The 13,649-nt window shown below is 43.2% G+C and overlaps 1 protein-coding gene across 2 annotated transcripts in view; it reads left to right on the top strand.

The window, feature by feature from the left end:
- The window catches only part of LARS2 (leucyl-tRNA synthetase 2, mitochondrial), a 162,234-nt gene that overhangs the window by 60,437 nt on the left and 88,148 nt on the right, over positions 1-13,649 (top strand). For both annotated transcript variants that reach the window (XM_060022329.1, XM_060022328.1), the window contains exon 6: positions 4,697-4,786. In XM_060022329.1, coding sequence (XP_059878312.1) covers positions 4,697-4,786 — 90 coding nt within the window. The remainder of the gene's footprint in view (positions 1-4,696; positions 4,787-13,649) is intronic.

The following is a 13,649-nucleotide window of genomic DNA, read 5'->3' on the forward strand; positions in this document are numbered from 1 at the left end:
CAGCCTTTAAGCTGTGCTATGCTTTCAGAACCCCTCCCCTTCAGAATTAGAGAACCTAGGAAGGAATAAAAGGCAAGGCTATTACCATACATTTCCTTTTGATCCATTGCAGTAAAGAGCAAATGATAGAAATGCACAGAAAATGTATGTAAGTACCCCCCTCTCTCCTCTGTTTACAAGATTGGTTGTTTTGGAGGCAGAAGGCTCTGTTGAGACTGAGGAGAGGAGAGACGATGCTGGAGACTGTGATGCATGGTGGTGGCTCACCTTTCTTACTGTGTTTATTTTCCCCGTGTACATGGCCACCGAATGACTGACTTGATAAAATGTTGCCTCCGGTTTTGGTTTGTTTCATTTTCTTCAATCCTGATAGCTGACCTAAACATTGTGAGGTTGCAATGCAAATTACATGCATGATGGCTTTGAGTGGTTCTGTGATCTGGGACCAATCACTGTCAAAAGTGCAGTGGGACCAAGAAACAAAGACCCAACTAAATCCTGCCAGAGCAGAAAGGTGGGGATAGGAAGCGACCTTGCTGGCTCTCCCTGCGGTGGGCATTGCCACCAGAGGTGACTGGGAGCAACCTGGTGTGGATTTCTTGGTCTGGGTCATGTGTTTTGGTCTTCCCCTCATAACCACTATCTCTTTTTAGTCAGAAAGCCAACATTTGGTAAGGGATGGTGGTGGCAAGCTCTTCTGACACCAGTCCATTCCTCTGCCTTTTGCCCTGTCCCAGTAGCCCATGTCTGGACACCAGTCCATTCTGGACACCCAGTAGCCCATGTCTGGACACCAGTCCATTCCTCTGCCTTTTGCCCTGTCTCAGAGGGCATCAGCCGCCTCTGAGAGGGGTGTGGTGGTGGAGCCAGCCTCACTCCTCTCGTCACACACTCTGAGTCAAGCAAGGGAAGTGGCACCATCGATCCGTCATATGTGCCCAGCGTGTGCTTTACACACATCATCAAATTTGTCCTTACAGCCCCTCTGACAGACCTTATCACCCCTCTCCTCTAGACAGGGAAACTCAGCTGTGGCTACAAGGCTAATGATGATGCAAGGACTTGAACCCAGTCAAATGGCTGCAAAGTAGGTTTTCCTTCCCTTGGATCTCTCTCTCTGTCTTTTCCTGGAGCAAGGAGTGTCAGCCTGAAGAGACCTCAGTGAGGTACACTGCAGTCAGTCACCTTCACAGATCAAATGCTGTTTTCTCTCAGGGACAATCTGGTGGACGTCTGCACCTCGGCCTTCTTGTGGCCATTGCCGAGCACTGTATGCAGGCAGTCCTGGCAAGGCTGGCTTGGTTATTAATCTGTACAGTCACTGAGGTGTGGGTAGCAGGCCTCAAGGGTTCATGCTTTGATCCTTACTTGTGTTCTGGGATGTGTCACCTTCTCTGTTGGGCCCTGGGTTTGGCTGTGAATGTGCAAAATATTTCTAATGCTAAAACATTTCTAATGCTAAAAGTGTGGAGGAATGAGTCTAGTTGAGATTCCAGATGCATAAATTTGGTCTCTTGGCAGCTAGATTGCACTTTCTAGAGCTCAGGGGGTTATAAAAGTCGACATCTTTATATAGATCTATGTGCAGCGTGGCCGAATTGCAGTTGCTTTTGGAGCTATAACTTTGAATTACCTGACTTTTTGTTTTAAAAAGAAGGATGCATTCACGTAGGTGTTGGCTTATTTGGAAAGCAGGGCAAGGAAGGCACAGGAATGAAAAGGGATTTTGGAAAACAGAGAACAGCCCTCGTTTGACTCCTCTGGTGGTCTCACTGAGAAGTCTTACCAAGATGGTGCCGTCCCACAGCTTGAGGACAAGAATCCCCAGCCTGCAGAAGTAGGGCTCCCCTTTGGAGGACAGGCAGGGCTGGGCCTAGACATTTGGGTACTGTGGGCTGCATTCCAAAGGATGATCTTTAAACATTTTGTTCAACAACTCTTTCATGGGCGGGGATAAACTGATGTTGTGTCAAGAAAAACCTCTCTAACTTCAAAATAGGAAATTTATTACATGAATTTATTACAGGAGATTTTCCAGGTCAGACAGCTACTCGGAGGTATATTGAATGATTTAAAATTTAGTTCATAAAGTCAGTCACTCCTTCTCAGTGAGTAGCATTATGTGTGCCTAACAGTTTCAGACCTGTGTCTCCTGGCACCCAACTTGCCAGATCTCCCCTCTGGTTGGTCTCAGCGTTGGTGGAAGGGCCGGTGGCTGCATCGTGCAGCATTCCCACCTGCGTTGCATGATGTGCTCAACGGAGATGGGGTCACACCAGCTAGAGAGGGAAACCTAAGTTAATTTACTCCCGTTTCCACTCTTCCCAAGGACGTTTTGTCGTTTTTACGGACTGCCCTCCAGAGTTGCTTGGCTCATTCCCCTTAATCTATGGTTACAGATTCAGACTAAAAAAGATTGAAATCCTTCGAGTAGGGTTTCTCCCTTTGGCATTATTGGCATTTGGGGCTGGAAAATTTTTTGTTCTAGGGGATGTCTTGTGTATTGTATGTTGGGTTTTAGCAGCATCCCTGACTTCTACCCACTAGGTGCAATTGACAGCTGCCCCCACCCTCGCCCCCGTCACAGTTGTCACAGACAGCAATGTTTCCAGTCATACCTGGGGAGCAAAAGTTTCCCTATTGAGAATCCCTGCTTTAGGAAAAGGAAGGAAGGGGTCTTAACATCTTTGTGGGTGCTGAAACCCCAGAAGACCTTTGTCTACAGGGCTGGGTTTTAAATTAGTTCCCAAAGCGTGAAAAGGGAGTCTCAATTTCTAGCCAGTTGACTACAGTGAAGCTTTTAAGCAGTTTAATTTCAGAAAGATATGTTTGATGCTTTTTACTAAGATGAGGCATTAGAAGACTAGAAATAGCTGTTCGGGTTTTTGTTGTTGTTGTTGTTGTTGTTGTTTTTAATCAACAAATCAAGGGAGGTTCCAGAAAGGCTCTTTGACTTTTTCAGGAAATACTTTTCCGAGCAGGGTCTCTGACCTACCATGCTTATGGTTCTTGTGAGACTGGACTCCTGCTCTGGCATTTCTTCATGGAGTGGGCAGTACTGAGGGTCGTGGCTGGGCCCTGTGTGCAGCAGATGGGAATAAATGGGCAGGAGCGAGGTTCCTGTCCCCAGGATGTCCCCAGCCTCCTCTAGGCAGGAGCCTCCAACACTTCAGCAGGAGGGGCGGTGCAAGTGAGGTAAACATGAGTTGAAACAGTTCTGTTGGGTTTGGAATGACGGTGCCGGAGCCGTGGTTTTCGAGGTGTACTCTTTTAGCAGCTGATGTTACTTTTTCTTCAAATGACATGTGCAAAAACACAATATAAATAAAAAATGTCAGACCCAAGTTTGAAGGCAGATTGAAAGAGGGGACCTGTACCCCACACACCTCATCTCACCTTGGAGCTGACACTTCCAAAGACAATGCACTTTGCATCACCCGTCTGACTGAAAGTGGGCTAATGCGTGGTTGGATAATCTTGTTTTTTTCCTCCCCCTGACTGGATCTATCATCTTTTTTCTATTTTAGATAAAAGTAGTTTTCAAAACTACAAACCTAAGTGAAGATTATCATGCTGTTCCATTGCTGTGTAATTTTTACTCTCAATCTATGGAAGCAGATTCAGGGGCTGAGAAAATGCATATGTATGTACATACATACATATACATATTCATTAGGAGTATTTTGATATTTTGTTTTGAAAAACTTAAATATATAGAAAAATAGAGAAAAGAGCCCAACCCCTAGATTTAACAGTTGTCATTATTTTGTCATATTTGCTTCACCTATTTCTTTAAACCTCTACTGGATAAGAATTTTAAAGAACATACCTACCTTAACAAGGTCTGGGAATATTTCCACCACATTCCCCTTACCCCCACCCCATTCCCTATTCCAGTTCATCTTGCAGACCTGTGTAATTTTTCTTTTTTTTTTTTTTTTACGGTACACGGGCCTCTCACTGTTGTGGCCTCTCCCATTGCGGAGCACAGGCTCAGGACGCGCAGGCTCAGCGGCCATGGCTCACAGGCCCAGCCGCTCCACGGCATGTGGGATTTTCCCGGACCGGGGCACGAACTCGTGTCCCCTGCATCAGCAGGCGGACTCCCAACGACTGCGCCACCAGGGAAGCCCTGATAATGCTTTTTAATGGGCCTTCCTAAGTAGACTACAGCATGATTCACATAATGGGATAAATGGAATATAATGAGTCTAAAAGAGCTACCAGTCCCCAGTTAGATATAGAAGCACAGGTTTGTTTTCCAGTGAGGATCATACCAAAGCAGGCAAATATTCTTCTTGAATTTTGTGATTGCTTCTAAAATGAACAACGTTTATGAATTAGCTTCTTGGCCCCCCAAATATGTTTATGCTGACAAGAATGGGAGTACCCAATTTTGTACAATGTAATTCAGCTATTACTTGCATACATGGTGGGTGGTGCTGTGCAAAAGACTTATGTCGAGTTTCGCATCATTAAACATGCCCTGGGAAAGGTGAGGGTGGGTTTCGATAACATCTCTCTTCCCAGAATAAATTGCTTCTTCCCTTACTTTGCAAATTGGTAAAAATATTATAGGTTGATAAATATTTTTGCAGTGTGATTGCTTTTCAAAATTGAATTGCAAAGCTGATGCATATGTTGGGAGAGGGGATATTTACAATGGCCTATACCTGATTTTCCCCCTCTTTGGCAGGAAATAACCACGTGTTTACCAGATTACTACAAATGGACTCAGTATCTCTTTATTAAACTCTATGAAGCTGGACTGGCCTATCAAAAAGAGGTACGTTAAAGTTAGCTCTGCTTTTAAGATTCTGTAAACCTTCTCCATCTTCTTAGAAGACATCATTGTTAAATAAGGAATAAAATAAACTCTGTTTGCACAGTAGCAGTGAAAATGTACACAACCTCACATTCATGAAATCAATCACAGCGGGCCCAGAGAGTAACTACTGTCTGGCTTAGTTTGGTGCCTCCAGGACAGGGCTTGAGCTTCTTTCACCCTTGAATTCCCAGCACATAACAATGTCTGTAATGAAGTCAAGAAGGAGGCTTAGGAGGAACACGTTTCTCAAATCCTAGCTACCTCTCATAGATGTGTGCTGGCTGGTGACAACCTTTAGGAATCATGGTTTCTCATCTGCTGATGGGTGATAATATCTTCCTTGCCGGGTCTTGGGAAGAGAAAGGTAATATTTAAAGAACAACAAGCACAGTGCCCACACCTAGTGGCCTCCCAAGAAATGGAATGCTTCTTAAAGCAGGAGGTCAGTAATAGTAGATAAGCCTTAGATGGCAGGAGTTGAGAGAAAGAGTATCATCACATGGCCTAGAACTGCACCGTCCAGTATGATGATAGCCATTAGCTGCATGTGGTTGTTGAAATTTAAATTTAAAGTAATTAAGATTAAATAATATTAAAAATTCAGGTCCTCAGTCATACTAGCCACATTCACGTGCTGGTAGCTAGTGTTGGACAGCAAAGATATAAAACATTCCCATCATAACAGAATATGCTTCCACATAAGAAAAGTACCAGATAGCACTGGTCTAGAAAATTCAGAAGTACCAAGTAGAAAACTCATTGTACCGTTATACTTTAGATGTTCTCCTTTGACCAGAGGGATTTAATGACATAGAATTATATTTACTTTTCTGTGGGTCACATCACATTGCTTCATCTTGCGAAGAATAGTACTTATAATATCATTATTTTTTAAATATAAAACATTTTACAATCAGTATAGAGACTCATATAGAAGGCTCAGTTTAGAATATGAGAATAACACAAAATGTCTTAAACCTTGACAACATAAAAAATAACATAGCTAACAAAAATCAGGAGGTGAGGGCTTCCCTGGTGGCGCAGTGGTTGAGAATCTGCCTGCTAATGCAGGGGACACGGGTTCGAGCCCTGGTCTGGGAGGATCCCACATGCCGCGGAGCAACTGGGCCCGTGAGCCACAACTATTGAGCCTGCGCGTCTGGAGCCTGTGCTCCGCAACAAGAGAGGCCGCGACAGTGAGAGGGCCGCGCACTGCAATGAAGAGTGGCCCTCACTTGCCACAACTAGAGAAAGCCCTCGCACAGAAACGAAGACCCAACACAGCAAAAATAAATAAAATAAATTAATAAACTCCTACCCCCAACATCTAAAAAAAAAAAAAAAAAATCAGGAGGTGAAATTGGGAAAGAGAAGTAGAAGCAAGCGTGAGATGATCCCTACATCTTTCATAACAAGGAGTCATAGATGGAGAATTAGAGATTTATGTCTATTTTTTTTTTAAGTTGAAAGGTAGCTATTAAAGCTAAAACTAACAAAGGTAGCAAAAACTAGAATAGGGGTCAGGTGGGAGGAAGGCTGTATGACTGTGCTGAATATCTCATATTATATGGTAGAGGGTCAGCAGAACTGTCTAAAGATAGTATATCAGGGACTTCCCTGGTGGTGCAGTGGTTAAGAATCTGCCTGCCAATGCAGGGGATATGGGTTTGATCCCTGGTCCGGGAAGATCCCACATGCCGTGGAGCAACTAAACCCATGTGCCACAACTACTGAGCCTGCACTCTATAGCCCGCATGCCACAACTGTTGAGCCTGTGTGCCGCAACTACTAAAGCCCATGTGCCTAGAGCCTGTGCTCCGCAACAAGAGAAGCCACCACAAGGAGAAGCCCGCACACCGCAACAGAGAGTAGCCCCCGCTCACCACAACTAGAGAAAGCCTGCATGCAGCAACGAAGACCTAATGCAGCCAAAAAAATAAACAAAATTAAATCTTATTTAAAAAAAAAAAAAAAAGAATATGCCTGCCAATGCAGGGGACATGGATTCGATCCCTGGTCCGGGAAGATCCCACATGCAGTGGAGCAACTAAGCCTGTGTGCCACAATTACTGAGCCTGTGCTCTAGAGCCCATGAGCCACAACTACTGAGCCTATGTGCCACAACTACTGAAGCCCGTGCGCCTAGAGCCCATGCTCTGTAACGAGAGAAGCTGCCACAGGTAGAAAAAGCCCGCACTCAACAATGAAGACCCAAGGCAGCCAAAAATAATAATTATAAAAAAATAAAAATAAAGATAGTATATCATACTTGAGGTAGTACAATTTTATTACTTAAAGTTATAATAGTAAATACCAGAAGAACTAAATAACAGAACCTGCTAAAAGTGGAGAAGTATTTTAATAACCATTGCAGATAATTATGAGTATTCTCCTTTGATACTACACCAAAACTCAACAAGTGGTGGGTTCTTAAAGGTCAGTTGCAGTGTTGAATCTAAATATCAATGAACTTTTTGTCCTCTGTTATATTAAAATGTGTTGGCCTATTTTACACTTTGAATGAACGTTGTACCCATGCATTATTATTATAATGAAAATAGTTTTGACCTGCAGACCCCTTGCAGGGGTCTCAGGGACCCCAGAGGTTTATGGACCACACTGTGAGAACCACTGTACAGCATATACAATCCCTAACCCACTCTCATCTTTAAATTAAGGATATTAAAATATTGGTTGTTTAAAATATTATGTTGTTATATTTGTTTTTTTAAAGAGACTATTCCGTCCCCATTAACATCTGGGATAAATTGAGAGTGAGAACTTTGTGGAACTGAGTCATACTGATGTTTAACCACTGTAGAGCCTCCTGGGTCAATTTAATTTCTTAACACACCATAGCTGTTCCTATGCTCAGAGCCCCGTTAGGTGAGGAGTGGTGAGAGACGAGTACCTGTTCAAAGTGCTGACTGCAACAGACCTTTTGTGTTGTTAAAGCTTTATTTTCAGAAGTTAAAAATATGACTCCCATACAAATATAAAATGAACATGTGTCAAGGATTTTATTCAACTCATTAATTAGTGAGAGAACCATTTGTATGTTAAGACTGGTTCAAATGAGATTTCAAGGAAGGGTGGTTTATAGGGTCACAGGCGTGCTGAAATGAATTTACTAATAGAATCAAAACTGCTTAATGTCCGTCCTACAAGGCATAAACCTAATTCTGGGGACAATCTTTTCTGTGAGACAGAAATCATTGGCATTGTCTTTGCATGGGAGCCATTTGCATCGCTCTCAGACATAAAGCGTTTTCGTAGCTCTGAGTTTTCTGCAAGTTAACCTCTTCTTTTCACCTAGCAGGGCTGTAAAATAACTTAAACAATAGTGAATAGGGAGTCAAACAAAGGTACACATCCCTAGAAAATCAGATAATCCCCGGGGGATGTGGGTCTGCTAGCCAATCCCAGCCTACACTGAAGGAGCAATCCCTTTTGCCTGTTTCTAAGTTTTGGATAATTTTTCTTAGCAGCATTATTCAATATCCAAAAGCAAAAGGGTAGGAAGAGAATTGGTGGGAAAATCATCAGATTTCCACTATGATCAACAGGTTCGGTGCTGATCTAGCAGCCTGGCAGACACCTTCCCAGAAGAGCCTCCCTTGCTCAGGTGGATTATAATTATACCCAAAGGGGGTTTCTACACTGGAATCACCCATGGGTCCAGGCAGAGGGAGTAAGAGATCATGAGCTACATTGTGTATTCCAAGTGATAGCAGGAAGGACAAACAAAAATTGAAGTTATAAGACATGAAAAAGCCACAGCAAAGCAAAGGGCGTCCTGCAGGTAAAACACAGGAAAGAGTGAACAGTTCTTTAAGAGTGTAAGCAGTCGTACACAGCATCAATTAGATTAGCCAGGGTTACCTATCCTCAGTTGCATAGTTACTATTTATATGCATGGGGTATGAAATGATGTGACATGTTAATGTAATAGTGTAAACATTTCTTGCATGGAGCCCTTGGTTGTGTAATATCCCTTTACAAGACACTTGATTTTTTTGTATCTATTTATTGTATAGTTAAGCTGACTTTTTGAATATATTGAATGTTTATTATAACATTTCTTCATAGGACACTTGCTTCTCTGTCTCCACACCCCGGGTTTGTTCATGCTGCTTCAGTTCTAAGCACATCAAACCCAAGTAGGAAGCTTAATCTCATCACTATTGGGTTGGATCCAAAGCCAATCACAGACAGCATCTTCGGAGCTGAGTAACTTTTCTGATGATGGAAGGGGTTTCTGGGGCCCCCCATTGCACAAGGATGACCATGCTACTGGCTCCAGATGTCTCTCTTCTCCCCAGTTGTTTCCAAGTCAGTGTGACACTCCGCCCCCCAGCCTCACAATCTGCATACCCCTGGGGAATTTGGTCCAGTTTTCCCCTCTGGCTACTTCTCTCATGGGAACAGACTGTATTCCTTTCCTGTTGCTGCTGCTGTAACAAATTACCACCAACTGGGTCGCTTAAAACAGCACAGATTCATTGTCTTACATGTCCATGAAATAGGTCTCACTGGGATAAAAATCAAGATGTTGGCAGAGCTGCCTTCACTCTGAAGGCGCTAGAGGAGAATCTCTTTCCCTGCCTTGTCCAGCTTCTGGAGGCTGCTTCTGTCATTGACTTTGAACTGCTCTCCAACTTCAAAGCCAGAGCGTAGCAACTTGAAATCTCTCTGACCTGTGCTTCCATCGTCACCTCTCCTTCTCAGACTCTGAATCTTCTGCCTTCCTCTTTCTCTTATAAGAGCTTTTGTCATTACTTTGGGCCCATCTGGTTAATCCAGGTTAATCTCCCCATCTCAAAATCCTTCATTAATCATACCTTCAAAGACCCTTTTGCCATGTAGGTAACATATTCACTGGTTGCAAGTGACATGGGCATCTGGATTCTGGATGACATAGGGTGTGGACATCTTTGGGGTGCAATTGTTCTGCCTACCACCCTCTTGTCCCCACTTTATAGAGTGTTACAAGGGTAAAACAGATGAATGCTTGTGGAGAGCCTGGGATGGTGCCTGGCACAGAGTATGTGCTTAATAAGTGCCTGTCTGTGCATGCCTGCAGGTACCTGGAGTCATTATGATATTTATTTATTTACTTATTTATTAAAGAAGGTGTTGGGGGTAGGAGTTTATTAATTAATTTATTTATCTTTGCTGTGTGGGGTCTTCGTTTCTGTGCGAGGGCTTTCTCTAGTTATGGCAGGCGGGGGCCACTCTTCATCGTGATGCGCGGGCCTCTCGCTATCACGGCCTCTCTCGTTGCGGAGCACAGGCTCCAGACGCGCAGGCTCAGCAGTTGTGGCTCACGGGCCTAGTTGCTCCGCAGCATGTGGGATCTTCCCAGACCAGGGCTCGAACCCATGTCCTCTGCATTAGCAGGCAGATTCTCAACCACTGCGCCACCAGGGAAGCCTCATTATGATATTTAAATTGGAAAAGTAGAAAGTTAAAAAAAATCCTGAAGGGATCTGAAGAGACCCCTTCAGAAAGTTAAAAAAAATCCTGAAGGGACTTCCCTGGTGGTGCAGTGGTTAAGAATCCACCCGTGAGCCACAACTGCTGAGCCTGCCTTCTAAAGCCCGTGAGCCACGAATACTGAGCCCGTGTGCCACAACTACTGAAGCCTGCGTGCCTAGAGCCCACGCTCCACAACAAGAGAAGCCACCACAGTGAGAAGCCCGTGCACTGCAATGAAGAGTAGCCCCCACTCACCACAACTAGAGAAAGCCCACATGCAGCAACGAAGACCCAATGCAGCCAAAAAAAAAAAAAAAAAAAAAAAATCCTGAAGCTTCCTGGCTAATTCTAAGGCAGGCTGTCCATGGGAAGGTATCACAGAAAAACAATGTAGATTATTTCATGGATTTTCATTTAGAAAGATAATGTTCTTATTGCTAACTAAAACTTGCTAACATTGACTTAAGTGTTTTTGGTGTATTAATGTTTAAAAGTCACTATTAAATGACATGATCTTAAGAAAAAAATCATAAATAGAATGCAAACGTGCACAATTGGTACATTGTTTGAAGATCAGAGTTAGCTCTAATCCAAAGTATTTTTTCCAGGTAGATCTCCTTTTATTGGATAGCCATTTTCAAATTGGCTTTAGAACGTAAAACATATTGGGACTTCCCTGGTGGCCCAGTGGTTAAGAATCCACCTTCCAATGCAGGGGACGCAGGTTTGAGCCCTGGTCTGGGAACTAAGATCCCACACGCCATGGGGCAGTTAAGCCCTGCGTTGCACAACTAGAGAGCTTGTGCACCACAACGAAGAGCCTGCGCGCTCCAACGAAAGATCCCGCGTGCGGCAACTAAGACCCAACACAGCCAAAAATTAATTAATTAACAATTTTTTTAATTAATAAATAAAAACATATCGATATCAGTTAACATTCTATTCCTGGGGTTTATTTCAAAATATAAACTTGAAATTAACATTAGAAAGTTAATTTACTTTAGAAAGACTGCATATAGCATACTTTGTAAAGCATATTTGGCAAAAAATAACTCACATATTAATACTTTTCCTCTAATGGCATTGTCATAACTTACTTTTTTAAAAGAAGATAGCCTTAATTCTTAAATTTAGTTCTGCTACAAGCTGTATAAATGGACATTTAGGGAAAGTATTTTAGCAGAGCATTACAAAACAGAACCAGAGTCTTTAAATCTTGTTCTTAACAAGCACTGTCCATCAGAATGTTTATTTTCCGTGCAAAAGGGAATCTCTTCTTGCTCTCACAGAACAAAATATTTTCAGCCAAAAATATGAATATAGAGACCTCTTCTTGGGAGAACATTAATTTCACCTCTTTGGTTTAAAAATAAATTATTCTGTGGATGTAGCTAGTAGAGAAAATGATGCTGTGTTCTACTTGGACATCCTAGAGACCTGTGGAGTGCCACCTAATTTATGAGTTTGTCTTTGGTTGTCTTTATGATTTCAGCGGCAGCTGCTTATAGTGCTATTTCACCTACCTAAGCTACTTAAAGAAACATGGTGGACAGACAGGCAGCCTTTCTCAGTCTGCCCCCTGGTGGCTTTGGAAGGTGGTGGCAGGTAACAAATAAACTGGCCTTGGGAACCTTCCACCCCCCATTCTGGACTGAGTCCAAATTCAGGCCCATTCTAGATGGAATGGAGCAAAATCAATTTTGAGAATTAGATCCTTTAATAAGATCTATATGGTGTTCCTTAATTAAATAAGCTTTTGTCGAGAAAAAAGCTAATAGACCCTGAGGAAATCAATACCCTAAAACATATATTTTACCAGCCTTCTGGAACGTGAAGCTACATGACAGGATACTCAAAAAACATCTTCAGTCATATAAAAGAAGAGCTTGAGGAGAAAGAAGCAAGGGAAATGATGGAGAGCAGCCAAAGGCCTGAAGAGTGATGCCTTGGCCAGGAGACAAAAACATACTAATGGAGGATGTGCTCTAGTTGGGACTGGCACCCTGTGAAATGGGTGAGGGCCAGGGACGCAAGGGGAAGGAGAATCCAGGGGAAGAGGAGGATGAGATGAGAAAGGATGAGATTTGGAATAGGAAGCCTGCTGGGCAACAGGCACCACAACTGCTGTGTTGCAGAGAGGAGAGCTGATAAACTCAAAATCAGGATGAAATTGCCTTGAGAATCCCCGATGGACCCCGTAGTCACCCACACCTCCAGGAGCCTAACAGCCAAGAAGGGGAGGGGGAGGAGGCAAAAATGATGCAGCACCCACAGTCACTGTACAAAACTGACCCTGTGAACATGGCTGATTCTTGTTTAGAATCGTGTTGTTTAGAATTGTGATGTGCATTTATTAAATGCTTTCTGAAAGCTTCCCACAAATCACTCAAACAGACAAAAAATGTTAATCTTAGTGTTTAACCCTTGATCAACCGGGGAAGTTCTCTTATTTGGGATGGCTCATTCTGTGATGTTGCCAGATAACTTGTGTGAGGGAAGCAGTGGGCAAAATCGACTAGAGTCCAGTGTTTTTGCAAGTGTTTTAATGATTTCAGTATTGATTTAAAGTTGATTTCAAAGTACAGAGATAGGCTGTATTTTACTAAGACGACTAGTTCACTCTAAGGAGCATGGAGTTGGCTTCAGGAGGTGATAGAGACCAGCATCAACCAGTGCAGTGACTACAGTCAGTGAAGTTGTCCAGAAACTATATTCTATGTAGCAAGACTGTGCTTGCTTAAAAATCAGGGCATCTATCAAAGTAAGTGTTCAAAATGTGAAAACCCAAGAATGCCAGATGAGAGAAGACAGACTGTGGCTTGAGGGGAAGCTGTAGGATAGAGACCATTACATAAGAGGAGACCCGGAGAAAGGTATTTGGGAAGCAACTCCAGGGCTTCAAGAGGCCACAGGTGCTGTGCACCCTGAACCCCACAGGCCCTACATTTTGACCACCCATGGTTTTACCGCCAGCAAAAAGGCTGAGTCTGAACCCTGAAACTCTGTGCTTGAGGTGGATCACAGTCCTGGGAAGAAAAGAGAGAGTGGGTTCTCACAAGGATGCATCTTTGATTCAAGACTTTATTTCCTTTTGTGTTTTTCCTCTTCTCCACCCCCAAGACTTTCATTGCGGGAAAAATTGCTTTTGTGTTTTGCTTTTATTTGTTTTTCGTTCATTACCAGGGTTTTATTGCATTTTGTGACCTGGAGTCTGAGAGATGCCAGGCCATGTGGGAATGTTGATAGGAAAATAAAGTCCTATTTGTTTTTGCAATCTGCAGTGCTGAGTATTTGCTTCTCCATGTCACCTGCAGGGGGCAGGAGACAGAGGTGAAGGCATATA

Source organism: Delphinus delphis, chromosome 10 (genome assembly GCF_949987515.2).
Source record: "Delphinus delphis chromosome 10, mDelDel1.2, whole genome shotgun sequence".
Lineage (NCBI taxonomy): Eukaryota > Metazoa > Chordata > Mammalia > Artiodactyla > Delphinidae > Delphinus > Delphinus delphis.